We start from the raw sequence: 26,009 nt of genomic DNA, 5'->3' as shown, positions 1-26,009 counted from the left end.
AATTGGATTTATACCCCGCCCTTCGGTACCCAAGAGAGTCTCAGAGCAGCTTACAAACTCCTTTCCCTTCCCCTCCCCACAACAGACACCCTGTGAGGTAGGTGGGGCTGAGAGAGCTCTGGCAGAAACGGCTCTTTTTCAAGGACAAATCTTGTTAGAACTACGGCTTGCCCAAGGTCATCCGGCCAGGTGCTAGTGGAGGAGTGGGGAATCAAACCCAGTTCTCCCAGATTAGAGTCTGCGCACTTAACCCCTACACCAAACGGGCCCTCCCTCCCCCCCACTGTTGCCCCCCCCCCCAAGCACCAAGAAAACAGAGCATCCCTTGCCCCAGATCGAGAGTCCCTATCTATACCTTGTGGCTAATAACCACTGTTGGACCTCTGCTCCATATGCTTATCTAATTCCCTCTTGAAGCCATCCATGCTTGTAGCCGCCGCCACCTCCTGTGGCAGTGAATTCCATGTTGTTGTTTTTCAAACGAGAGGGGGGAAAGGACGCGGATAAAAACTCACCTGGACTTTGCGCGGTTAGCAACATTTGCTTTTTAATTCAGAAATTTATCTTTTTAAATTACATTATGTAATAATATCAGTCTAGTTTACAAGTTTAATGAGCGGGGGACGGCGGGGCTGACGTGTGGACCAGTTATGCAGAAACCAGGAGTGAGACGAAATTAATTTCTTTCTTTCTTTTTTTTAAAAAAGGAAAAGACAGGAAAAAGAGGTTATAAGTACGAGAGAGTTAACTGAAAATGGGGGAAATCAAGAAAGCATGAAGTTTGTCCAAAAAAACCGAGAGAAAGGAATCTAAGGACTAAGATCCCAAGACTTACAAAGGAAGTTTTAAAAAAACAAAACAACAAACTAAACATAATTTACAGTCTTGATCCTTCAATGACCATGTGCTTGCCCTTGTTTTGGAGACTCAGTGCTCACCCTCCCCATAAAACCCTGAGCAGATGGTGATAGAGCAAGTCGCTCAGCCCCCTCCGTCTGTTCGAGAGGAGGAAGAAAAAGAGAGGAGGGGGGAAACGTCGCACCGAGCAGGGCCCACGGGGGTCTCCGCTTAAAGGAACCATCTTCCGCTGGATGCTTTTGGATGGGGTGGGGGAATTCTGCTGCGCCGGGAACCGGAGGAAGGGGGAGGGCGGGGGACCAAACCGGGCCTCTTTCCCCCACCCCACCCCCGGGGCTTCCTCTCAAACGTAGAACAGTCTTACTCTGGAAGTGCTTACGAGGAGGTCGTCGTCGTAAAACTTGGTTTCTATGATGACGTTTCCGCTGCAGAGGAGGAAAAGGCAGAGAAGAGATCAGAGGAAAGCCTGTATGGAATAAAAGCAGGGTTAAGAACGGCCCTGCTGGATCGGACCAGTGGTCCATCTCGTCCAGCATCCTGTCTCACACAGCGGCCACCAGACCCTCTGAAGGCCAACAATGGGGCAGAGAGGCGGAGGCCTTCACAAGAACCTCAGAAGAGCCCTGCTGGATCAGGCCAGTGAGGGTCCCTCTAGTCTAGCATCCTGTCTCACACAGTGGCCAGCCAGTTCTCCTGGAGGGCTAACAACAGGGCTTAGAGGCTCGCCTTCATAAGAACACAAGAAGAGCCCTGCTGGATCAGACCAGGGGTCCACCTAGTCCAGCATCCTACCTCACACAGTGGCCAGCCAGTTCCTCTGGAGGGCCAACAACAGGGCACAGAGGCTGAGGCCTTCCCCTGAGAAGAACACCAGAAGAGCCCTGCTGGGTCAGACCAGTGAGGGTCCATCTAGTCCAGCCTCCTGTCGCACACAGTGGCCAACCAGTTCCTCTGGAGGGCCAACAACAGGGCAGAGAGGCCGAGGCCTTCCTAAGAACTTAAAAAGAGCCCTGCTGGATCAGGTCAGTGGTCCCTCTAGTCCAGCATCCTTAAACCAGTTCCTCTGGAGGGCCAACAACAGTTCACAGAGACCAAGGCCTTCCTAAGAACTTAAGAAGAGCCCTGCTGGATCAGACGAGTGGTCCCTCTAGTCCAGCATCCTTAAACCAGTTCCTCTGGAGGGCCAACAACAGTTCACAGAGACCAAGGCCTTCCTAAGAACTTAAGAAGAGCCCTGCTGGATCAGACGAGTGGTCCCTCTAGTCCAGCATCCTTAAACCAGTTCCTCTGGAGGGCCAACAACAAGGCACAGAGGCCGAGGTCTTCATAAGAACACAAGAAGAGCCCTGCTGGACCACAAAATCTAGCCCAGCATCCTGTCTCACCCAGTGGCCAACCAGGTCCTCTGGATGGCCAAACAAACAAGGCATAGAGGCCGAGGCCTTCCCCCTGATGTAGCCTCCTTGCACTGGGATTTGGAGGTTGACTGCCTCTGAATGTGGAGGATCCCCTCGGTCACCATGGCTAATAGCCACTGATAGACCTCTCCTCCATGAATTTAATCTCCTTTTAAAGCTTATTCCCGTGCCCATCGTTACATCGTCTGCCAGCAAATTCAAGAGTTTAATTCTTTGCTGTGTGAAGTATTTGACTTCATAAAGCACATCTGTGACTAGAAACCCCAAAACATGGCCATGGCTACGGAGAGATTCCCAGGTGTTGGGAGATATGGGAGGTGGTACTGAACTGCCCTTTGAGTCAGAAGCACACGACATTTATTTATGCCGATTTATATCCCATCCCTTCCCGCGAGCAGGGTCAGGTCGGGTTACGACAATAAATTACAATTGGTAAGCGACTGAAAATCAATATTAAGCAATGGAAACAGTTAAAACAGTTAAAAGGTGGGCACAGCAGCAGTTACATTCCGGAATGTCAGGGAATCTTTCATCCCACTGTGGCTTTGTCTTATGAGAACCCCCAAGGGAAGCATACCCCAAAATGGACAACCCGCTGAAGAGCCATTTACCGTTCTTATGAACAAGGGTGAAACCAAACAGTATCCTTTCAAGTGGAGTCGCCGTGTTGGTTTTAAGCAGAACAAAGTCTGAGTCCAGTGGGGGCACCTTTAAGACCAATGAAGTTTAATTCTGGGTGCAAGCTTTCGTGTGCAGGCACACATTCACACTTCTTCCACGTGCATGCACACATTCACACTTCTTTCATGTGCATGCACACATATTACACTTCTTTCACGTGCACGCATGCTTCACACTTCTTTCATGTGCATGCACGCATTCAGACCCATTAGGGGTCATGGGCGGTATATAAATGCAATGTAAATAAATAAATAAATAAATTCACACTTCTTTCACGTGCATGCACACTTCACACTTCTTTCACGTGCATACACATTCACACTTCTTTCATGTGCATGCATGATGCACACTTCTTTCACATGCATGCACACTTCTTTCACATGCTTGCATGCATTCACACTTCTTTCATGTGCATGCATGATGCACACTTCTTTCACATGCATGCACACTTCTTTCACATGCTTGCATGCATTCACACTTCTTTCATGTGCATGCATGATGCACACTTCTTTCACATGCATGCACACTTCTTTCACATGCTTGCATGCATTCACACTTCTTTCATGTGCATGCATGATGCACACTTCTTTCACATGCATGCACACTTCTTTCACATGCTTGCATGCATTCACACTTCTTTCATGTGCATGCACACTTCACGCATTCACGCATTCGCACTTCTTTCACGCGCATTCACACATTCGCACTTCTTTCACGCGCATGCACGCATTTGCACTTCTTTCACGTGCATGCACATTCACACTTCTTTAATGTGCATGCACGCATTCACACTTCTTTCACGTGCATGCACACATTCACACTTCTTTCACGTGCACACACACATTCACACTTCTTTCACGTGCACACACACATTCACACTTCTTTCACGTGCACGCACACATTCACACTTCTTTCATACTTCTTTCACGTGCACGCACATGAACGCTTATAGCCAGAATTTAACTTGTTGGTCTTAAAGGTGCCACTGGACTCAAACTTTGTTCTACTGCTTCCATACACTTAATGCCATTATGTGGCATGCAGCAGCGTGCTTAGGAAGAGGCTGCATCAAGCATAAAGTGCTATATGGTATTTCCGCTGGTTATTTGGATGGATTCTTCACTACCAGGACTGGACCCTCACCCCACCCAACACCAGCTTCTTCTACGCCTGTGTGATGGCTCCAGGGAGCCAAAAGGAAACTTCAAACCAAACAGGAACGGCTTCGTTCACTTCCCTCCCGGCATTCAAGGTGTACCTGTCAACTGCAATGCATGTTAAGAGGCACGCCGCCAGGTGCTAGCCTCAAGGGACCCCAGCGCCCCAGGAGTCCCTTCCAGAAAGAAACGGCTTCTAAGACAGTGCTCTCTGACTCAATATTGCCATGGAGGGTGGGTGAGGTTAAAAAGGAGAAGAGGAGATTGGATTTATACCCCGCCCTTCACGACCCAGAGGAGTCTCAGAACGGCTTACAAACTCCTTTCCCTTCCCCTCCCCACAACAGACACCCTGCGAGATAGGTGGGGCTGAGAGAGCTCTGACAGAAACGGCTCTTTTTCAAGGATAGCTCTTATCAGAACTAGGACTTGCCCAAGGTTATCCAGCCAGGTGCAAGTGGAGGAGTGGGGAATCAGACCCGGCTCTCCCAGATTAGAGTCCACGCACTTAACCACGACACCAAAGGAGTCTCAGAGTGGCTTACAAACTCCTTTCCCTTCCCCTCCCCACAACAGACTCCCAGTGAGGTCAGTGGGGCTGAGAGAGCTCTTTCCAGAATTGTCCTTGAGAGAACAGCTCTGACAGAACTACGGCTTGCCCAAGGTCATCCAGTAGGTGCAAGTGGAGGAGTGGGGAATCAAACCCGGTTCTCCCAGATTAGACTCCGCGCACTTAACCACGACACCAAACGGGTTAAGCCAATAAGGCTGGGAGCTGCTCTGTTATCTCAACGACAGCAATGACTAAAGGGACGGGGGTCTGTTGTGCATCCTGCAGTGGAGCGTATGGGACTGAGTGCCGTCTTCAGAGCACCGAGCATTTATTTGGTGGCAGGAGGTGCCGCCGAGTCACAGCCAGCTTACAGCAACCCTGCAGAGTTTACAAGGTCAGAGGCGAACACAGATGGGTTTGCCACTGCCTGCCCCTGTGTAACGGCCCTGGGCTTCCTGGGTGGTCTCCCATCCAAGTATCCATCAAGGCTGACTCTGCTTAGCTCCGGAGATCTGATGAGATCGGGCCAGCCTGGGCCATTCGGGCCACAGCGTTTCTTTAGTGTTTTCAAAATCACACACACACACACACAGAGGTCCATCAGTGGCTATTAGCCACAAGGGATAGATAGCGGTGGCGAACCTAAACAGCATGATAAAAAGCAGAGACATCACCCTGCCAACAAACGTCCGCATGGTCAAAGCAATGGTATTCCCAGTAGTCATGTACGGCTGCGAGAGTTGGACTATAAGGAAGGCCGAACGCCGAAGAATGGATTCTTTTGAATTATGGTGCTAGAGAAGATTCTTGAGAGTCCCCTGGACTGCAAGGAGATCAAGGCAGTCAGTCCTAAAAGAAATCAACCCTGACTGTTCCCTGGAAGGCCAGATAATGAAACTGAAGCTCAAATACTTTGGCCACCCAATGAGAAGGGAGCACTCACTGGAGAAGACCCTGATGCTGGGGCTGGCTCTTCGGCTTTGAAACGGAGATGAGCACCGCAACCCTAGAGTCGGATTCGACTGGCTTTCGAGCAAGGGAACCTTTACCTTTACCTTTACAGTGGAGTCAGCTGCCTCGGGAGGTGGTGACCTCCCCCTCACTGGCTGTCTTGAAGCAGCGGCTGGACGCACACTTGTCAGGGGTGCTCTAGGCCAGGGGTGTCGAACTCATTTGTTATGAGGGCCGGATCTGACATAAATGAGACCTTGTCGGGCCAGGCCATGTGTGTCATAAAATGTAATTATAAAGACAACAGTCGTAAGAGTCTGACCCACAAATCAAGCTGTCACCAAGACTTGCAAAGAAAAAGCTTGATTTGTGGGTCAGACTCTCACAACTGTTGTCTTTATACATTTTCTGATTGGGTCGTGTTTGTCCATATCTATCTCATAAAATGTAATGCCTGGTAGCAGAGATATAAACTCTATAAAGGACACACACAAAGGGTTTTTTTTACTTAAAATAAAACAAAACATTAACACTCTTGCAATGTTCTGTTTATTTAATAATGTCTGATAACTGACACCTCTTGCTCTGAATTACTGCATCAAAATGTCTGTGCTGTTGCAATCTTGAGTCTGCTGTTCAGGTGTGTATCTGTAAGCTGGAAACCTACGATGACGCAGCCGCAGCAGAACTGGAAGAAGAAGCAGAAGACAGCCAGTTCCACTGCGGGCCTGACAGAAGCCCTCCGGGGGCCTGATCCGGCCCCCAGGCCGTATGTTTGACACCCTTGACCTAGTACTTGATCTCTTAAAGTGGAGATGCTGGGGATTGAGCCAGGGGCCTCCTAAAATCTGGCGTAGCAAAAAGGACTAAAGAGCATGAGATGGAAAGGCGCCAGTCCGAATGTCACCTAAACCACAGACCACTAATTCTCTCCGTCTCCATCCCTAATGGAGCCAGCGCAGTGTAGTGGTTAAGAGCGGTGGACTCTAATCTGGAGAACTGGGTTTGATTCCCTACTCCTCCTCTACATGAAGCCAGCTGGGTGACTTTGGGCCAGTCACAAGTTCTCCCCGAACTCCCTCAGCCCCACCAGCACCCCAAGGTCCCTGTTGTGGGGAGAGGAAGGGAAGGAGATTGCAAGCCGCTTTAAGACTCCTCAGGGTAGAGAAGAAGGAGAAGAAGAGATTGCATTTCTACCCCGCTCTTCACTACCCAAAGGAGTTTCAGACCGGCTTACAAACTCTCCCCTCCCCACAATAGGCACCCTGTGAGGTCGGTGGGGCTGAGAGAGCTCTTGACAGAAACTGGTCTTTTTCAAGAACAGCTGTTATCAGAGCTATGGCTTGCCCAAGGTCATCCAGCAGGTGCAAGTGGAGGAGTGGGGAATCAAACCCGGTTCTCCCAGATTAGAGTCCGTGCACTTAACTCTACACCAAACCGGTGTAGACAGTCATAAAAACCGACTCTTCTTTTTCAATGCCACAATACAATGGACTATAATGTTTAAAGAATTCTTTGAACATTTTCTAAAGTGTAATAATCAATGCTAGATCCTGCTGGTTTTTAACCTCACAGCTTCAAGACTTTAAAGCTGAATGTGCATGCGCAATGCCTGGTAAACTCTCAAACTGTGGTTTGGTTCAGATCATAAGAACATGAGAGACGTCATGTATCAGTGTTCCCTCTAAGCTGAGTTAGTGTGAGCTAGCTCATGGTTTTTTAGCCTCCAGGTCACACAGTTTTGTCTCAGCTCAGGAAGGATGGCTCCAGAGCAAATGAATTTATGCAGCAGCCAAATTGCTCGCTCACAACTTTAGTGCCAGTAGCTCACAAAGTGGAATTTTTTCTCACAAGACTCCACAGCTTAGAGGGAACAGTCCAACACTCTGTGTCACACAGCGGCCAAAACCCAGGTGCCCTCAGGAGGTCCACCAGCGGGGCCAGAACTCCAGAACACCCCCCCACACTGTGGCCCCCCCAAGCACCAAGGATACAGAGCATCACTGCCCCAGACAGAGTTTTCCATCTATACCAGGGGTGTCAAACTCATATGTTACAAGAGCTGGATCTGACATGAATGCCTCTTTGTTGGGCCGGGCCATGTCTGCCATAAAACGTAATGCCAGGTACTAGAGACAGAAACTGTATAAAGGACAGCAGCTGGTGAGCTCTGAGTTGGTGTATCTATTGAGATATATGTCTAAGTGATAGAGGTAGCAAGCAGTTACTAGATCAGTTTGATCTGTTTGACAGTCCTAGCTGTCATGCTAGTGATTAAGTGATTACAGCCAGGTGTTGTACTAGCAGGTGTTCTCTATCAGGCATTGTTAGAGTAGGTAATTAGTTCATCTTGTTAGTGATTGGCTGGGTTTAGTATATTAGCTATCAGCTTGATAAGCTAGGTGGGGACTTAGTCTCTCAAGCTAAGGCACGGTATGCTGTATGATAGCCTGTATATCTCTGTGTATATATTCACCATTATATCTATATAAACTTTCTATGCACCTTCATCACCAGTCGGTCTCCAGCTTCTTATTTACTACACCCGATAGTATCCTCACTGCAAGGCCACCTGGGGTGGGAGGGGGATACAGAGAAAAACCCACAGAGGCGGACTCGAGAGCCAGCAGTGCCGTGCTGGGCAGACGCTCCCACGATGCCTGACTGATGCAGGCAAGGTTGTTCTGCTGTGCTGAAGCCACAATGGAGTGGCTCCGCCCACTCCCCCCCAGCACTCCCTCCCTTGCATCAGTTGCTCGCGGGCCGCATAAGAGCCCGGGACAGGCCTGATCCGGCCCCCGGGCCTTGCGTTTGACACCCCCGGTCTATACCTTGTGGCTAATCGCCACCGATGGACCTCTGCTCCATAGGCTTCTCCAGTCCCCACTTGAAGCCGTCCGTGCGTGTGGCGGCCACCACTTCCCGCGGCAGTGAATTCCACGTGAGAATGACTCTTTGGGTGAAGAAGTACACCTAGAAGATCTAATGTCCCCTGCCAACGTTTCCTGCGGCCCCTCTTTGCCAGGGGTTTCACACGGAGCTACTCACGTCAGGACGCTCGCCGGCATCATCTGAGACTCTGGAGCAGCCTCTATCAAGGACTGCCAGGTGTTTGTGGAGTTGGGGATCACGAAGCCGAACTCGAAGAACCATTCTGCAAAGAGAGGAACGGGGGAGCGGCGTCAGGGCAGCCCGGTTCCCCCCTCCCCTCTCCTCCTGTCAGCTCCCTCCCAGCCCGTGAGCTTGCTGGAAAGCCTTCCCCCTCGTTTACGACAGGGGTGGCCCGACTGCGGCCCGGGAGCCGCGTGTGGCTCTTTTGTGTGGCTCCCGGCAATGAGGCTGGGGAAGCGGAGTGGAGGCGTGCCTCCCCGATCGGTCTTCCCTCCCCCAGCCAGTGTTCCTTCCACCTTTCTTTCTCTTTTCCGCTCTTTCTCCCACTCTCTCTCCCTTCCTTCCCCCCTCCCTCGCTTCCCCATCTGTTTGCCTTCTTTGTTTCTCTCCCTTTCTCTCTTTCCACCTCTTTCGTTCTTTCTTTTCACTTCTCTCTCTCTCACCTCTCGAATAAATATCGTTAGCAAACAGATATCGTTGGACAAATAAATATCATTATCAATATCTGTTTTACCTCCTTTCTTTCTTTCTTTTTTTTTGGCAGCCTCGTTTAATGTTAATAAAAAAGGGTGTGTGATATTTGCCTTGCGGCTCTCAGACAGCTTACGTTTATTCTATGTGGCTCTTAAGCAAGCTTGGCCACCCCTGATTTAGGACCACATGGTACAGCCCAACGGAGCCCCCAGGGGCTGGCTGTAAAGAAAGCCCCTTTGAACAGGTGAGCCGCATGGTGCAAACCGCTCCCGCGGCTCAGCTGTTTAAAGGGGCTGTCTTGGGCGGCCGTCCCCAGGCTCTCGGGACCACCCTCCCCAGCAGAGAATCCAGACAGACTTGGGAACAGCCCACAGCTGAAGAACAGCCAGCGAGCCAGCAGCTTGATACGTTCAGACAGTCGTGAAAAACTGGGGATGCGTTTCCCGAAATCGCCAACAATCTCACATGGGCTTTCGGCATCAGCGGCCAAAGGAAAACTTGCCGAGGGCATTTGTTAAGACTTCCCTGTTCTGGGGAACCCAAAGGCTTGCGCTCACCAAGAGCGGAGCTAGTGGTGGAAAGCGGCATCGAGTCGTGGGCGACTTCTGGTCACCCCCTATGGGGTTTTCAAGGCAAGAGATGAGCAGAGGTGCTTTGCCATTGCCTGCCTCTGCAGAGCAACCCTGGACTTCCTCGCTGGTCTCCCATCCAAGGACTGACCGGGGCCGACCCTGCTTAGGTTATGAGGTTTCAAGCCAAGAGAGGAGAAGAGCTGCTTTGCCATTGCCTGCCTCTGCACAGCAACCCTGGACTTCCTCACTGGTCTCACTGCAGTTTTGAGAAGTCACATTAAGCCATACAAGAAAGTGACTCAGTGCAGCCTCCTGTCTCTCACAGAGGCCAGCCAGTTCCTCTGGAGCTCCAACAACAGCATAAAGGCAGAGGCCTTTCCCTAAGACTGCCTCCCTGGCACTGGGATTCAGAGGATTAACACCTCTGAATGTAGAAGTTCCCTTTAGTCACTATGGCTGGTAGCCACTGACAGACCTCTCCTCCATGAATCTATCTAATCCCCTTTTAAAGCCGTTGATTCCTGTGGCCGTCATTACGAATTCCGCACTGTAATGACTCTCTGTTGTAAAAGGAGTATTTCGTTTTGTCTGTCCTGAACCTACTGCCCATCGGCTTCACTGTATGCCCTCGTGTTCTAGTCTTTTGGGAGAGAGGGGAGGATGTTCTCTTTGTCAACGCTCTTCACCCCGTGCACAATTTTATAAACCTCTACTACCTTCCCCCTTAGTCGTTTGTTTTCTGAACTGAAAAGCCGCCCACTCCTCAGCCCTTCCTCACAGGGAAGGTGCCGCAACCCCCTAATCCAATGGGTAATCACAGGGGTCATTTCCTGCAGGAGCGCACAGGAGCGGAGCTCCAGCAGTAGAGAGCCCAGGGGGCGGGCACATGCAACAAGCCCCACCCCCTGCTCCCAGCAGCCCTCAGTCAGAGCAAGAAGCAGCCAGGTACGTTGCAGAGGCCCCCCGGTCCAAAACAGTCCAGTGGCACCTTTAAGACCAAGTTTTATTCAGGTACAAGCTCTCCCTCCTCTGTGAGGACAGATCTGCACGTTCCCCTCCCCCAATACCTAGCAATCCAAAACAGTCTAGTGGAGCCTGAGCGGTGGGTGTTGCCTTCTGACACACTTCTGGTGATGCCAGGGGGTGTGGCATATGCAAATAAGTTATGCTAATGAGCTCCTGCACCTCTTTTTCTACGAAATGACCCCTGGGTAAATCATATATGAGGAGCAGACCCTAATGTTCCCTCCTGTAAGCTGATAACTCGCTCCAGAAACAGGATCCAGCTATTAGCCGGAGTCCATTTGAAGCTCACTATTATCCTTCCTCGCCGGCCATTACCTTCAGCCACTGCGGAGTTACCCACAGACCCAAACAGTACCTTCTAGACACTGTCCTTTGAAATAGACTTTCTGTTCCAGACGGAATTTTTCCATCTGTTCTGTCGAGGAGAAGTTGAGCTCCCGGGAGACGGCTTTACATTTCAGGATTTTCTTCGGGACCCGAGCTGGCAGGGAGGAGAGAAACGAGTTTTAGTTGTTGCTCCGAAGCACAAGACGAGGCCCGCTGTAGGATTTAAAGCGAAGGCAAGAAACGCAAGAGGGAGTCCCACTGAAAGTCGGGTAGGCTTGGGAAAGGCCAGTCGCCGAATGCGTTGGTGGCAGGCAAGAAACGCGGCGAACACTTATTTGTGGTACTAAGATGGTTTCCGAGGGAAGCCGTGTCGGTCTGCAGTGGAAGAGCTGGATTCGAGTCCAGCAGCTCAGAGGTTAAGATGCTGAGCTGCAGAGCGGAAGGTCGGTAGTTCGGCAGTTCGAGACCCGAGTGCCGCAAGACAGACTGCGCTCCCGTCTCCAGCCCCAACTCCTGCCAACCTAGCAGTTCAAAAGCAAGAAATTGCACGAACAGCGATTGCTACTTGTTGGAAAGATCCAAATCCTCCCACATTGAGTCTCTGGTATCAAAAGTTGTGGGACCAATTCCTTATGGACTCAGTTACCAACAAACTTAATAGATTAACCCCAAAACCCATAGAAAAGCCTGTAATGGAAAAATGGGAACCTATATTGGAATTCTTAGCAACAGAAGATTTCTTACCCTCCTCTTGGCAGCAGTTTAGGGAATGGATGTAAACCATCTCCCGACATTGGCAGCAAAAATTTAACTGATTTGCTATAGTTGTACATATACTGGATACTTAGTTAGCACCCTTATGCCAAAAGTTTGTTGATCTTTGCTTTACCCCTTGATTTAGACTGGAAAGTATAGTCTTCTATTTTTTGAAACAAGCAATTGTATTTTTTCTGATTTTTGATGTTACCTACCTTGATACAAGTTTGCCACTATTGTCATTATTCTGAACTTTTATGTATCCTACTTTATAATGAAAATAAAATTTAATTAAAAAAAAAAAGCAAGAAATTGCAAGTCGATAAATAGGGACCGCTTCGGTGGGAAGGTAACAGTGTTCCGTGCACCTCGGCGTCTAGTCATCCCAGCCACGTGACCACGGAAACGTCTTTGGACACTGCTGGCTCTTCAGCTTGGAAACAGAGATGAGCACTGCCCCCAGAGTCGGATTCGACTGGCTTTCGAGCAAGGTAAACTTTTACCTTCACTGCCTTAAGAGATCAGCAAGATTTCCAGGGCACGAATTTTCGACGGTCAAAGCTTTTCGACGAAGGGAGCTCTGATTCTCAAAAGCTTAGACCCCGGAAATCTTGTTGGTCTTTGAGAAGTTACTGGACTCGAACCTAGCACATTTATTGTGTATTTTTTATTTTTGATGGTTAATTGAAATCAGACTTCCATCTGGAGAAGAAAAAGAACACAGTTGCACATGAAGCTGCCTTATACTGAATCAGACCATCGGTCCATCGAGGTCAGTCTTGTCTACTCAGACTGGCAGCGGCTCTCCAGGGTCTCAGGCACAGGCAGATGTCCAGAGGAACTGGTTGGGCTACTGTGTGAGACAGGAGGCTGGACTAGATGGGCCACTGGTCTGACCAAGCAGGCTCTTCTGATGTTCTTATGAAGGCCTCGGCCTCTCTGCCCTGTTGTTGACCCTCCAGAGGAACTGGTTGGCCCCTGTGTGAGACAGGAGGCTGGACTAGATGGGCCACTGGTCTGATCCAGCAGGGCTCTTCTAAGGTTCTTAGGAATGCCTCGGCCTCTCTGCCCTGTTCTTGGCCCTCCAGAGGAACTGGTTGGCCCCTGTGTGAGACAGGATGCTGGGCTAGATGGGCCACTGGTCTGATCCAGCAGGGCTCTTCTGATGTCCTTAGGAAGGCCGTGGCCTCTGTGCCCTGTTGTTGGCCCTCCAGAGGAACTGGTTGGCCACTGTGTGAAACAGGATGCTGGACTAGAGGGACCACTGGTCTGATCCAGCAGGGCTCTTCTGATGTCCTTAGGAAGGCCTTGGCCTCTGTGCCCTGTTGTTGGCCCTCCAGAGGAACTGGTTGGCCACTGTGTGAGACAGGATGCTGGACTAGAGGGACCACTGGTCTGCTCCAGCAGGGCTCTTCTGATGTTGTTATGTCTTTCCCATCACCTCCTGCTAGATCCTTTAACCAGAGGTGCCAGCGACTGAACCTGGGACTTCCCGCATGCCAAGCGGATGCTCCGCCAGTGAGCCACGGGAGCTTGGCTGCGGACTCAACCCCAAAAAGTTAAGACCCCCAAGGATCAGACTATTTGTAATTGTATTTGATTGGTGTTTTAACTGTGTTAATTTCTGCCTATTGTATTTTTTTCACCAAATTCAATGTAACCTGTCCTGAGCCTGCTATGTGGGGAGGGTGGGATAGAATTCGAATAAAATAAATGAATAAATAAATAAATAAAATACACACATTTTGTATGTTGTATCAAGAGCTGTAAAATACATTTCATGTTTTGTCTTGAGAACTGTCCCCCGGCCTGACGTCAAGTGTGGGGGGACTCATCTCCCAAGGGCGTGGGGCCTGGATTCAGACTGGGACCCCAGCGCCCGGGGGTAGTGGTGGAGAAGGGGCTTCGGCCATCCCCCTCACCCAAAATGGTCCCAGGGAGATGCCACTTGGCCGACGGGAGGGGCCAGATGTGGATTAGCGTTCAAGGTTTGCGCTGAACTCCAGTGAAGAGTCAGGCTAGGCACCGCCAGAAGCGGTTTGGCATAAACAAGGCTATGCCGTGTACAATTAACATCTACTGGAGAGTGGCACCCCAATGGGACTGACTGAAGATCAGAGACGCCATCTTTGCTAAAGACCATCTTGTTAAGATGCACTATTTATTATTGTTATATTTAATTGATGCTATGTTTTTATTGTTTTATGGATTTTATGTATGGGCTGTAGCCCTCTGGAAGCCGCCCTGAGCCCGCTTGCGGGGAGGGCGGGGTAAAAATGCTTAAATAAATAAATAAAATAAAATTCCAAATATCCAGCGGAAGAGTTTACGGAAGGAGTTGGTGGAGCAGCTCTTTTCCTGCCTTCCCCACACAGCCCCAAACCCTCTGAGCGCTGGAGGAACACACAACAGGCTGGGGCACTGCGGAGACGCACAGGAATTGGCTACAATTGCCCCCCCTTCCCTTCAATGCTCGATTCCACGGAGCAGAAAGGCGATTTCACCTTATTCCCCCGCCTTGCTGAAGCGCCCCATCTTTTGGTGCATTCTGCTTGCCAGGTTCTTCAAGTCCTCCGGGGAGTCCCCGAGTAATGCTCCCTCTAAGCTGGGGAGTCTTGTGAGCAAGAATTCTACTTTGTGAGCTACCGGCATTAAAGTTAAATCCAGGGGGCAATGCTCCCCCTAAGCTGGGGAGTCTTGCAAGCAAGAATCCTACTTTGTGAGCTACCGGCATTAAAGTTGTGAGCGAGCAATTCGGCTACTGCATTGTCTCGCTCCAGAGTTCGTGGGACGTGCAGAACGGGCCCCCGGGGCCCCCGACAGACCCTGCAAGACACCCCAGGCATGACTCACCAGACGGGGCGAAGTTAAATGGTCCGGGGAGTGAGTCGGGAGCAGGGACCCCTCCCGCGGCGAGCTATGTCAGCTGAGCCTGGAGACAGGACCGGGGTCCACGGAGCAGCCCCACGGAAGAGGAGAGGGGTGGTGGCTGCTTGTCCGACGGGCGAGGAACGGACGCGGAGCAGCGAGTACTGCCGCAGATCGGCGCTGCGGCCCAGAGACCGTCAGAGCCACCGGCAGCGTATCAGCGTTCGCCCCAGAGACGCCCCGCTGGCGTCCAGATAGATAAAGGAGGGCGTGGCCCAAGCCGGAGGGCGGATGGGCGGTCCTGGGAGCGGGGTGGGGCGATAAAAGGCAAGGTGGAGAAGGGGCCAGGGAGGAGGAGTGCGCTGTGGAATGAAGTGGGATGCTGAACAGAGAGACAGAAAGACAGCAGAAAGAGAGGAAGAAAGTCTGCAGCACACTGGCAGAGGGACTCTCAGGCTGACATTAACCCTGCCCCCTGCCTGTCTGAAGCCCCTCTCCCTTTTTGGATCCTGCCGCTCCAAGGGCCGTCTCCCCTGCCAGAGTCTGTTCGAGACCCCCGACACCACGGCCACTGGGGGCGCCGCACCGAAGTCCAAGGGAGAGCGCGACATGCATCAATTAGTTTTGCTCTGCAGCCATCCCTTCCTGAGCTAAGACAAAAATGTGTGAGCCGCAGGCTAAAAAACTGTGAGCTAGCTCACACTAACTCAGCTTAGAGGGAACACTGGTTGTGAGCGAGCCATCTGGCTGCTGCAAAGATTAATTTGCTCTGGAGCCGTCCTTCCTGAGAGAAGACAAAAATGTGTGAGCCGGAGGCTAAAAAACTGTGAGCTAGCTCACACTCGCTCAGCTTAGAGGGAACACTGCTCTGGAGCCATCCCTCCTCAGCGAAGACAAAAATGCATGAGCCGGAGGCTAGAAAACTGTGAGCTGGCTCACACTCACTCAGCTTAGAGGGAACACTGGTCTCAATGCTTCCTCTAGGCTGCGGAGTCTTGTGAGCAAAAATTCCACTTTGAGAGCTACTGGCATTGAAGTTGTGAGCGAGCAATTTTGCGACTGCATAAATTAGTCAGCTCTGGAGCCCTCCTTCCTGAGCTAAGACAAAAGTTTGTGAGCCAGAGGCTAAAAAACTGTGAGCTGGCTCACACTAACTCACCTTAGAGGCAACACTGGTCCCAAGCAACGCTACCTCTAAGCTGCGGAGTCTTGTGAGCAAGAATTCCACTTTGTGAGCTCCCGGCATGAAAGTTGTGAGCGAGCAATTCGGCTACTGCGTAAATTAGTTTGCCCTGGAGCCCTCCTTCCTGAGCGAAGACAAAAATGTGTGAGCCGGAGGCTCTAAAACTGTGAGCTGGCTCACACTGACTCAGCTTAGAGGGAACACTGGTCCCAAGACAAACGGCAGGGTGCTTGAGGGACGTGTGGAAACATCCATCCCATTCCCTACTTCCGTGATCTCTTCTGTGAGATCCAGCTCTATGTCTGGAGGAACCCAGAGGTTCCTTGGGAGCAGGCCAGTAGCTAGGATTTTTTTTTCCCGGGGGGGGGGGCATTTAAATTTTTAAGGGGGCTTAAGGGAGCACATTGTCAGACTCGTGCTGTGGGAGAGGGCCAGTATGTAGTATTTTTTTTTCCCGGGGGGGGGGGGCATTTAAATTTTTAAGGGGGCTTAAGGGAGCACATTGTCAGACTCGGGCACCTGATCGGCTGTACCTGTTGTATTTCAACCTGCTGCCTTCTGACCTGCTGTATTTTCCTTGCTTCCCGTGCCCCCGGCTATATGTTTTGCTTGCTCTCTGTTCCCTTATCGCTCCCCTCGCCTGACATTGCATTCCTGAGGGGGGAGTGAGTGTCTGTAGCATTTTAGGGAGGAAATCAGTGTTCCCTCTAAACCGAGTTAGTATGAGCTACCTCACAATTTTTTAACCTCCAGCTCACACATTTTCATCCTAGCTCAGGAAGGATGGCTCCAGAGCAAACTAATTTCTGCAGGAGCCAAATCGCTCACTCACAACTTTAATGCCAGTAGCTCACAAAGTAGAATTTTTGCTCACACGACTCCACAGCTTAGAGGGAACATTGGAATTATACCTTGCATTTCCCCCCTTGCAAATCAGTCCTAACAAAGCGTTTGAACCCACAGCATCTCGTATCTCTTAAGAAAACATTCACTAAAGAAAGTGCGTGAAGCGAGTGATTTGATTGGGAACCTGACACACAGGCCTTTAAAATTGTAAAAAGAAAGGCTTTAAAAGCATTTTGAGGACAAATTCCTGTGGGGACTGTGCCTTCAAGTAAGGGGGCGGAGCCCCAAATAGCCGCACTGTAGCTGCGGGCCTGCTTGGGAGCTCCTCAGTGTTGGCAAGAACAGGTCAAGTCTCCCCGTGTGGCAAATGGCTTCGTCATCAGTCCAGGGCTATTTTTGGGCAGGAACGGAGTTCCGGCTGGCTCCCGAGTTGGCCACGCCCAGCAGGAACCCATTAGCATAATAGGCACACCCAACAGCAGAAACGCATTAGGACTGGCTACATTAGGGGTGTGTGGCCTAACATGCAAAGGAGTCCCTGCTACAAAAAAAGGCCCTGGGTTTCGACCACAAACCAGGTAAACAGAATAACAAGCACAAGGTGGGTGTGGCTGGATAACCACACTTCTGGTAACATGGGGTGTGGCCTAATTTCATGAGCGGTGTTGTCAGGGGTGTGGCCTAATATGCTAATGAGTTCCTGCTGTTGGGTGTGGCCTATTATGCTAATGAGTTCCTGCTGGGCTTTTTCTACAAAAAGAGCCCTGGGTCACTCATCACTGAGCCTTGCAGGGGAGTGCTTAAGTGTTGTAGGGATCTCTCTCTGCTCGAGTGGGACAATCCTGGGGCCTCAAAGGCCTGCCCTGTTCCCTACATGGATCGTATGCACTCTTGAACACCCCCAGAATCTCCTGCAGCACACAGTGGCTCCGTGCCTGATGGAGCCACACACGCATAAAGCTGCCGTATACTGAATCAGACCACTGGTCCACCATGGTCAGTATTGTCTACTGGGGGGCGCTGGAATGATCCAGGTGGGCGGCAGGAGCCTTGGGTGCAATTGGGGGGCGTTGAATAAAAACAAGGGGGCGGTGGAAGCATAAAGAAAGAAGAGTCCAGAGAACCTATCTAAAGCAGACTTTTCCTGCCTTCTCCTGGTCTTCCCTGGAATCAGGGGGGGAGGGGGAGGGGGGTCCCCACAGCCAATCACAGCCCTGCATTTGTCAACTGCAAATGCATGTGCATCCTTGCGAGGCTGGTGTTGCTGCTGGGCTATTGTGCGGTGGCTGCTGCTGGCCTCTGGCTTCAGGCCAACAACATTTTTTTTTACTATGTGCATTTACTTACAACAACATCTTTCTTTACCATGTGCAAATTTGTCACTGCATCTTTTTGTCCACTTCTTGAAGGCAGATTTCCAGGGGGGCGCTGAGTAATTTTTTTTCTGAAAAGGGGGCGGTAGGCCAAATGAGTTTGGGAACCTCTGGCTTAGAGGGAGCACTGCTCTCCAGTTTGCTCTGACCCAACACTCCCCTCAGCTCTTGCGTCTCTCTCTCTCTCTGCCCTCTCAGAGTGGGCAAACCAGCTTCAGCCTTGGGGCTGCCAAACCTGGCTTGGGACATTTGGGGGCGGAGCCCAGGGAGGGGATTGTCCCCCGTGGGGTTTAATGCCGCCGAGCCCCCCTTCCAAAGCTGCCATTCCCCCCCCCCAGGAAATGATCTCTTGTCACTTGTAATCCCAGGAGATCTACAGGACTCACCTGGAGGTTGGCAACCTGTTCAGCCTCCCATCAGCTAGTAGCGGGATGGGATCCACCCACCCCCCCACCCCCTGCAGCAGGCCAAGGTGGTCTGGGACAGAAATCAAGCACATTCCTTCCCCCCCCTTGGGTACTCGATTTGTTTCTCATCAGTGGCTGTTGAATCCCCAGTCTCTTTTTAATCCAGGTCTATAAAAATCCTTTACCTTCCCTTTTTTTTTAAAAAAATATATATATCAAGACTTAAAAGCTGTATAACATGCCAGGCAGAGGCTCTTCCCCTTAGCCGCGGCCCCTCCCCATATGGAAGTCCATAGGTCAATGCGTGCAAATCATGCACAAATCAACGACTGCACAAATCCTCTGGTGCTTGAAAACCTGCAAGCCAGTCATTGCTTCCTAGCTGGTGACCATGTAAGGGAAGAGGTGCAGGACCCGAACCGTCTACGCAGTTCCCTGCAGGGAATCTATCAACAGCCCAAGGGGCAGACAGTGAAATGCACTGTTGGCACAAGCCCTGTGGAATACCACAAGAGTCAATTACGGGGCAGGACTTTAAACGGTTGAAGCCTCTCAGCTGGAATGTACTGGAACAGCTTTATCAGTTTGCAAGTTTGGCAGATGCCCACATTGAGACTTCAGATACCAAAAGCCGGCTGCACAGAGTACCAGGGAAGAATCTAGAAGAGGGTCCTCCTCCTCCTCCTCCTCCTCCTTTCCGAAATAACAGAATTAACAAAAGCCTGGTGTTATGTACTGGGACTGAACCATTCCAGTTATGTCACCCCAGAGACTGGCTGAGCTTGGAGCACACGAGCAGTCAGGGGCAGATGAAGGCTCACGGGTGCCCGAAGCACTGACCCATCTTGGCGCCCCCCTCTCCTTTCCACACTGACCCCCAGTCCATTTTAGTGGTTGACCTGTCTGATCAGATACGCAGTGCAGGTTGCAGCAACTGACAACTGAATTCGGCTCCATCGTTTTACTTTTAAACATAGCCTATGACACTGCACCTCACCAGCAAAAAATATGAGATAACCCTAGGGTGCACCATGATAAGAACATAAGAACATAAGAGACGCCAATGTTGGATCAGGCCAGTGGCCCATCCAGCTCACACTAACTCAGCTTAGAGGGAACACTGGCAGAGACCCTACGATTCCAGAAAATGGGAGAAAAGGACTGGCGCAGAAGCTATTCGGCATGTCGCCCTTCCCGCTCGGCGGGGATATTATCGAATTACCTTGGTCGACGAGTCCATTCTATAGGCTTTAATGGTATTTTTTCAGCCTTTTAGCAAACCCATGTAAGTTACTAAGCAGGCTACAGCCTGGTGATTTTCTGCAAAAAGCACTGGATGGGGGAAAAAAGAGCAAAGAGATCTGAAAGCTAAAGTGGATCTTGGGTTTCTTTTTTTTAAAAAAACAGCAAAAAGGCAGATTAATGGCTTGTCGGGGCCTTCCATCCATCTGGCTCTGCATTTCCAGTCACAGCCAGGAATGCTCTCAGGAAGGACAAGCCGAAGACACGCTGTGTTAAAGAGACCGGGTGTCAGAAGCCAGACGGGAGAAGCCACGGCTCCCCGGAGCCCGAGCCTCCTGCAGTCGTGTGCTGCCCCACTGCTTCTCGCGGGCTCCCTGAGGTCCACGAATGTGTCTCATTAAAAGAGGAAAAGAGGACCCGGTGGGATCTCTTAACAGTTAAGGCATCACTGAGCCGGAACTGGACTGGTATATGGGCCTACTGACGTATCAGATATGGTCGAGCTGGCCACAGCCAAGAGCGACACATCAAGTATTGCCAAACTGACCAGAAGAGTTTTTGCTCACAAGACTCTGCAGCTTAAAGGGAGCGTTGCTGGAAAGAACTCGGCTTTTCCTTGGTCAGTGGTGTGGTTCCATTCAATGCTCCCTCTAAGCTGCAGAGTCTTGTGAGCAAAAATTCTACTTTGTGAGCTTACTGGCGCTAAAGTTGCGAGCGAACGATTTGGCTGCTGCATAAATTAGTTTGCTCTGGAGCCATCCTTCCGGAGCTGAGACAAAAATGCGTGAGCCGGAGGCTAAAGAAAACGGTGAGCTAGCTCACACTAACTCAGCTTAGAGGGAACACTGGCTCCGTTCCCCCTTCAAGCTTTCCTTCTTCGCCAGAGGTGTGAAGACGGATGAATTCCATTTGGTTCCACATCCTGTGGCAGCCGTTTGGGCCGTTGGCACCACCTCCTGCAACGGCCACTTTTGGGGTGGCGCCCCCCCCAAAAAAATCCAAGTGGTGCCCAAAAGGGAACCCTTGTTCTAGAGTGTTCTATATCCTATAACCTGCCTTCAGTCTCAGCAAGAGAGAGAGAAAATATAAACAAAAGTAAAATGACTAAATATTTCTGGCCACCCCAGAACAGTGGCAGAAATTCTGGACTTGATCCCGAGAGACTGGGGACTGATCCATGCTTGGCTCAAAGTTAACAAAGTATGCAAAATTGTGCTGGTCCGTATTTATCTCCTGTAGCTTGGGAGGAAAGCGATGGCGAACCTAGACAGCATGATAAAAAGCAGAGACATCACCCTGCCAACAAAGGTCCGCATGGTCAAAGCAATGGTATTCCCAGTAGTCATGTATGGCTGCGAGAGTTGGACTATAAGGAAGGCCGAGCACCGAAGAATAGATTCTTTTGAACTATGGTGCTGGAGAAGACTCTTGAGAGTCCCTTGGACTGCAAGGAGATCAAATCAGTCAATCCTAAAAGAAATCAACCCTGACTGTTCCCTGGAAGGCCAGATAATGAAACGGAAGCTCAAATACTTTGGCCACCAAATGAGAAGGGAGCCCTCCCTGGAGAAGACGACCCTGATGCTGGGAAAGATTGAAGGTCAAAGAAGACGGGGACGGCAAAGGATGGTTAGACAGTGTCATAGATGCAACTAACATGAAATTGAGCAAACTTCAGAGGACAGCGGAAGACAGGAAGACCTGGAGTGATCTGATCTATGGGGTCGCGAAGAGTCGGACTCAACTGTGCGACTGAACAACAACAAAGCTTTCCCCTCTCCTTTCTTAGATCTCCCACAGCTAGGGATTTTTTTAGGAGGGGGCCTCGGGGGTGGGGTGCAGCTAATTAAATCAAAGTTAATTACATTAATTCAATTTGGGGCCAGCCTGGGAGGAAGGGGCCCTGTGGAAAGACTGTAAGCTCATTGGAGGAAGAGAATGTCATTGTCGCCTATGCTGAAGTGTTACGTACACATGGGTCATTTCCTGCAGGAGCGCACAGGAGAGAAGTTCCGGCAGTAAAGAGCCCAGGGGGCGGGCACATGCAACAAGCTCCACCCCCTGCTCCCAGCAGCCCTCAGAGCAAGAAGCAGCCAGATAAGTTGCAGTACAGTCCAGTGGCCCCTTTAAGACCAAGTTTTATTCAGGTACAAGCTCTCCCTCCTCTGTGAGGGCAGATCTGCATGTCTTCCCCCCCCCCCAATAGCTAGCGATCCAAAACAGTCCAGTGGAGCCTGAGCAGTCGGTGTTGCCTTCTGACACACTTCCGGTGATGTCAGGGTGTGTGGCATATGCAAATAAGTAATGCTAATGAGTTAAGCCAATGAGCTCCTGCACCCCTTTTTCTATGAAATGACCCCTGCATACACAGAAGGTGCTATATCAATAAACCACCATCTTATCACACATCAGGGAGTTCTGAATAAGGCTAGACGCTCAGGTCAGACCCTCTCACACACACACCCATCACAAAGTAAAAGCCCAGAAATACCTTCATGTTCTACTCCAGGGACGGAGAGATCTTCTGTTCCTTGCCAGAGGATTTTCCCTGTTTCTGCATCCCGGAGATTCATCCAATTTCTGTTTGCGAAGTGATTAAGGAAAAGAGATGGCGGTCTCTTAACTCTACCAGACTATATTTCTTCACCCAACCCGATCCAATCATGTTGAACCCATAAAAATTGAAAACGGACAAAAACCTCAACAGAGATCTCTGCACGGCGGCCTCCCGGCACAAAGACATGGCCTCTGATTAAAATTCATAGTGGTATTCCACTCTCGTGTACTGCGGATGCGTTTGACTTTTGGAGGGCACCTCTACAGGTGCTGATCAAGGTAGTGGTAGAAAGTTCCATCACGTTGCAGCCAACTTATGGTGGCCCAAGTAGGGTTTTCAGGACAAGAGACATACAGAGGCCATTTGCCATGGCCTGCCTCTGCGTAGCAACCCTGGACTTCCTTGTTGGTCTCCCATCCAAGTCCTAACCAGGAATGACCCTGCTTAGCTTCTGAGATCTGATAACATCAGGCTAGGCTGAGGCATCCAGCTCAGGGTCTGACCAAAGCAGGCACCAAAACCTCAGGAGGCTTCTTCACGCACGCCCTCCCTTCTCACAAACAAAAAAGTTAACAGGTGGGGCTTTCTCAGATCAGGAAAAGCAACCTCCTAATGAGGCAGACTCCTGAGGCCCATCTAGTTCAGTATTGTCTACTCTGGGCATCAACAGAGTTCCAGAGCCTCGGCCACAGAAAAAAACTTTCCCATCACTTCCTACGGCAGATGGGTTGTAGCTCAGTGGCAGAGCCTCTGCCTGTCATGCAGAAGGTCCCAGGTTCAATCCCCAGCATCTCCAGTTAAAAGAACCAGGCAGGAGGTGATGGAAAAGACCTCAGCCTGAGACCCTGGAGAGCTGTAAAGAGGGGCTGTGGCTCAGTGGAAGAGCCTCTGCCCAGCATGCAGAAGGTCCCAGGTTCATTCCCCGGCATCTCCAGTTAAAAAGGACCAGGCAGTCAGTGATGGGAAAGACCTCCGCCTGAGACCCTGGAGAGCTGTCAAGAGGGGCTGTGGCTCAGTGGCAGAGCCTCTGCCTGGCATGCAGGAGGTCCCAGGTTCAATCCCCAGCATCTCCAGTTAAAAGGACCAGGCAGGAGGTGATGGGAAAGACCTCTGCCTGAGACCCTGGAGAGCTGTAAAGAGGGGCTGTGGCTCAGTAGAAGAGCCTCTGCCTGGCATGCAGGAGGTCCCAGGCTCAGTCCCCGGCATCTCCAGTTTAAAAGGACCAGGCAGGAGGTGGTGGGAAAGACCTCAGCCTGAGACCCTGGAGACCTGTAAAGAGGGGCCGTGGCTCAGTGGAAGAGCCTCTGCCTGGCATGCAGGAGGTCCCAGGTTCAATCCCCGGCATCTCCAGTTTAAAAGGACCAGGCAGGAGGTGGTGGGAAAGACCTCAGCCTGAGACCCTGGAGAGCTGTAAAGAGGGGCTGTGGCTCAGTGGAAGAGCCTCTGCCTGGCATGCAGGAGGTCCCAGGTTCAATCCCTGGCATCTCCAGTTAAAAGGGACCAGGTAGGAGGTGATGTGAAACCCTGGAGGGGTGCTGCCAGTCTGAGTAGACAATACTGGCCATGATGGACCAACACTCTGATTTAGCAGCTGGCAGGGGTTGGGGTTCAGTGGAAGAGCCTTTGCTTTGCACGCAGAAAGTCTCAGGTTCAATCCCTGGTGTGTCCAGTTAAGAACACAAGAGAAGGTATGTTGGATCAGGCCAATGGCCCATCCAGTCCATCATTCTGTGTCACACAGTGGTTCAAACTCAGGTGCCATCAGGAGGTCCACGAGCGGGGCCAAAACTCCAGAAGCCCTCCCACTGTTTCCCCTCAAGCACCAAGAATACGGAGCATCACTAACCCAGACAAAGTGTTCCATCTATAAGAACATAAGAGAAGCCATGTTGGATCAGGCCAATGGCCCCTCCAGTCCAACACTCTGTGTCACACAGTGGCCAAAATCCAGGGGCCATCAGGAGGTCCACCAGTGGGGCCAGAACTCCAGAAACCCTCCCTCTGTTTCCCCCCAAGCACCAAGAATACAGAGCATCACTGCCCCAGACAGAGTGTTCCATCTATAAGAACATAAGAGAACCCATGTCCTAAACGCCCTTGAGAAGTTACAACACCACCACCCCCCAGTAAAACTAGGAAAGGGAATGATCTGAGATACGGGACTGTTAAGAAAAATAAAATATTACATTTAGTAATCTTTGGCTGATTGCATAAGAACATAACAAGAACCCTGCTGGATCAGACCAGTGGTCCCTGTAGTCCAGCGTCCTGTCTCATGCAGTGGCCAACCAGTTCCTGTGGAGGGCCAACAACAAGGCCTGGAGGCCGAGGCCTTCATAAAAACATCAGAAGAGCCCTGCTGGGTCAGACCACTGGTCCATCTAGTCCAGCATCCTGCCTCACACAGTAGCCAACCAGTTCCTCTGGAGGGCCAACAACAGGGCAGAGAGGCCAAGGCCTTCCTAAGAACATCAGAAGAGCCCTGCTGGATCAGACCAGTGGTCCATCTAGTCCAGCATCCTGCCTCACACAGGGGCCAACCAGTTCCTCTGGACAACCAGCAACAGGTCATAGAGGCCGAGGCCTTCATAAGAACATCAGAAGAACCCAGCAGGATCACACCAGCAGTCCTTCAAGTCCAGCATCCTGTCTCACACAGCAGCCAACCAGTTCCTCTGGAGGTCCAACAGTAGGACAGAGAGGCTGAGGCCTTCATAAGAACATCAGAAGAGCCCTGCTGACTCAGACCAGTGGTCCATCTAGTCCAGCCTCCTGTCTCACACAGCAGCCAACCAGTTCCTCTGGAGGGCCAACAACAGGGCAGAGAGGCCGAGGCCTTCATAAGATTGGAAGAGCCCTGCTGGATCAGACCACTGAGGGTCCATCTAATCCAGCCTCCTGTCTCACACAGAGGTCAACCAGTTCCTCTGGAGGAACAACAAGAAGGCACAGAGTCCGAGGTCCTCACTTGATGTTGCCTCCTGACTCTGGAATCCAGTTTTAGTGCCTCTGAATGTGGAGGTTCCCCTCAGCCGCCTTGGCTAGCAACCATCGATAGACGTATCCTCCACGAATCTATCTCGTCCACTTTTCAAGCAGTTTATTCCTGTGGTCATCACTACTTCCTCCGGCAGCCAATGGAAGACAAGTAAAAACAATTACTGAACTCAATCATCATTAACATCGTTTATATCACTCTGCTTGTCAAAAGGCCAGCGATTTATCTGAATAAAAATGGCAACAAGCTGCAAAATGCGACTAATCACACAGCGGGAGCACGAGGCCATGTACAGCCAACAGCCGTGCTGCTAAATTGTGGCTCACGCCAAGCAGATGGCACAGCGGAGAAGGAGGCAGTCAAAGCGCACCAGAACAGAGAGATCTTCTGCATTGCACCTAAAGGCCAACAAGCGGGGCTTTCGGGTGAACTTCATGGGGAAGGGTGTTCTGAGGGTAACGACAAGCGGTCCTGGCATGTTTCAGCTAGAAGTCTCAAGACTTCAGGCGACAAACAAGAAGTATGATTATTGCTTAAAACACACTCTTATCTTAATGTTAGCCTGAGACCCTGGAGAACTGTAAAGAGGGGCCGTGGCTCAGTGGAAGAGCCTCTGCCTGGCATGCAGGAGGTCTCAGGTTCAGTCCCCAG

The 26,009-nt window shown here is 50.9% G+C and overlaps 1 protein-coding gene across 1 annotated transcript; it reads right to left on the bottom strand.

Moving 5' to 3' along the window:
• Positions 1-530: 530 nt before the first annotated feature.
• On the bottom strand, positions 531-22,376 carry PDE6D (phosphodiesterase 6D). Its single transcript, XM_015408649.1, has 4 exons — positions 22,295-22,376; positions 11,157-11,282; positions 8,667-8,772; positions 531-1,283 (listed from the first exon to the last, which is right to left on the bottom strand). Exons 1-4 carry the CDS (start codon positions 22,374-22,376, stop codon positions 1,202-1,204), a joined length of 396 nt encoding a protein of 131 aa, XP_015264135.1. The 3' UTR covers positions 531-1,201.
• Between the last annotated feature and the right edge of the window lie 3,633 nt (positions 22,377-26,009).

This window comes from Gekko japonicus, unplaced genomic scaffold (assembly GCF_001447785.1).
Source record: "Gekko japonicus isolate JY-2015 unplaced genomic scaffold, Gekko_japonicus_V1.1 scaffold1891, whole genome shotgun sequence".
Lineage (NCBI taxonomy): Eukaryota > Metazoa > Chordata > Lepidosauria > Squamata > Gekkonidae > Gekko > Gekko japonicus.
The sequence above is the reverse complement of the archived record's forward strand: the minus strand, read 5'-3'. Positions and strand labels throughout refer to the sequence as shown.

Coding starts and splice junctions, on each gene's coding strand:
- PDE6D (XM_015408649.1), bottom strand. CDS start 22,376: ATGAATCTCCGGGATGCAGAAACAGGGAAAATCCTCTGGCAAGGAACA. Junction 11,283..22,294: donor CCCTGGAGTAGAACATGAAG/GTATTTCTGGGC, acceptor CCTCCCTGCCAG/CTCGGGTCCCGAAGAAAATC. Junction 8,773..11,156: donor CAAAGGACAGTGTCTAGAAG/GTACTGTTTGGG, acceptor CTCTCTTTGCAG/AATGGTTCTTCGAGTTCGGC.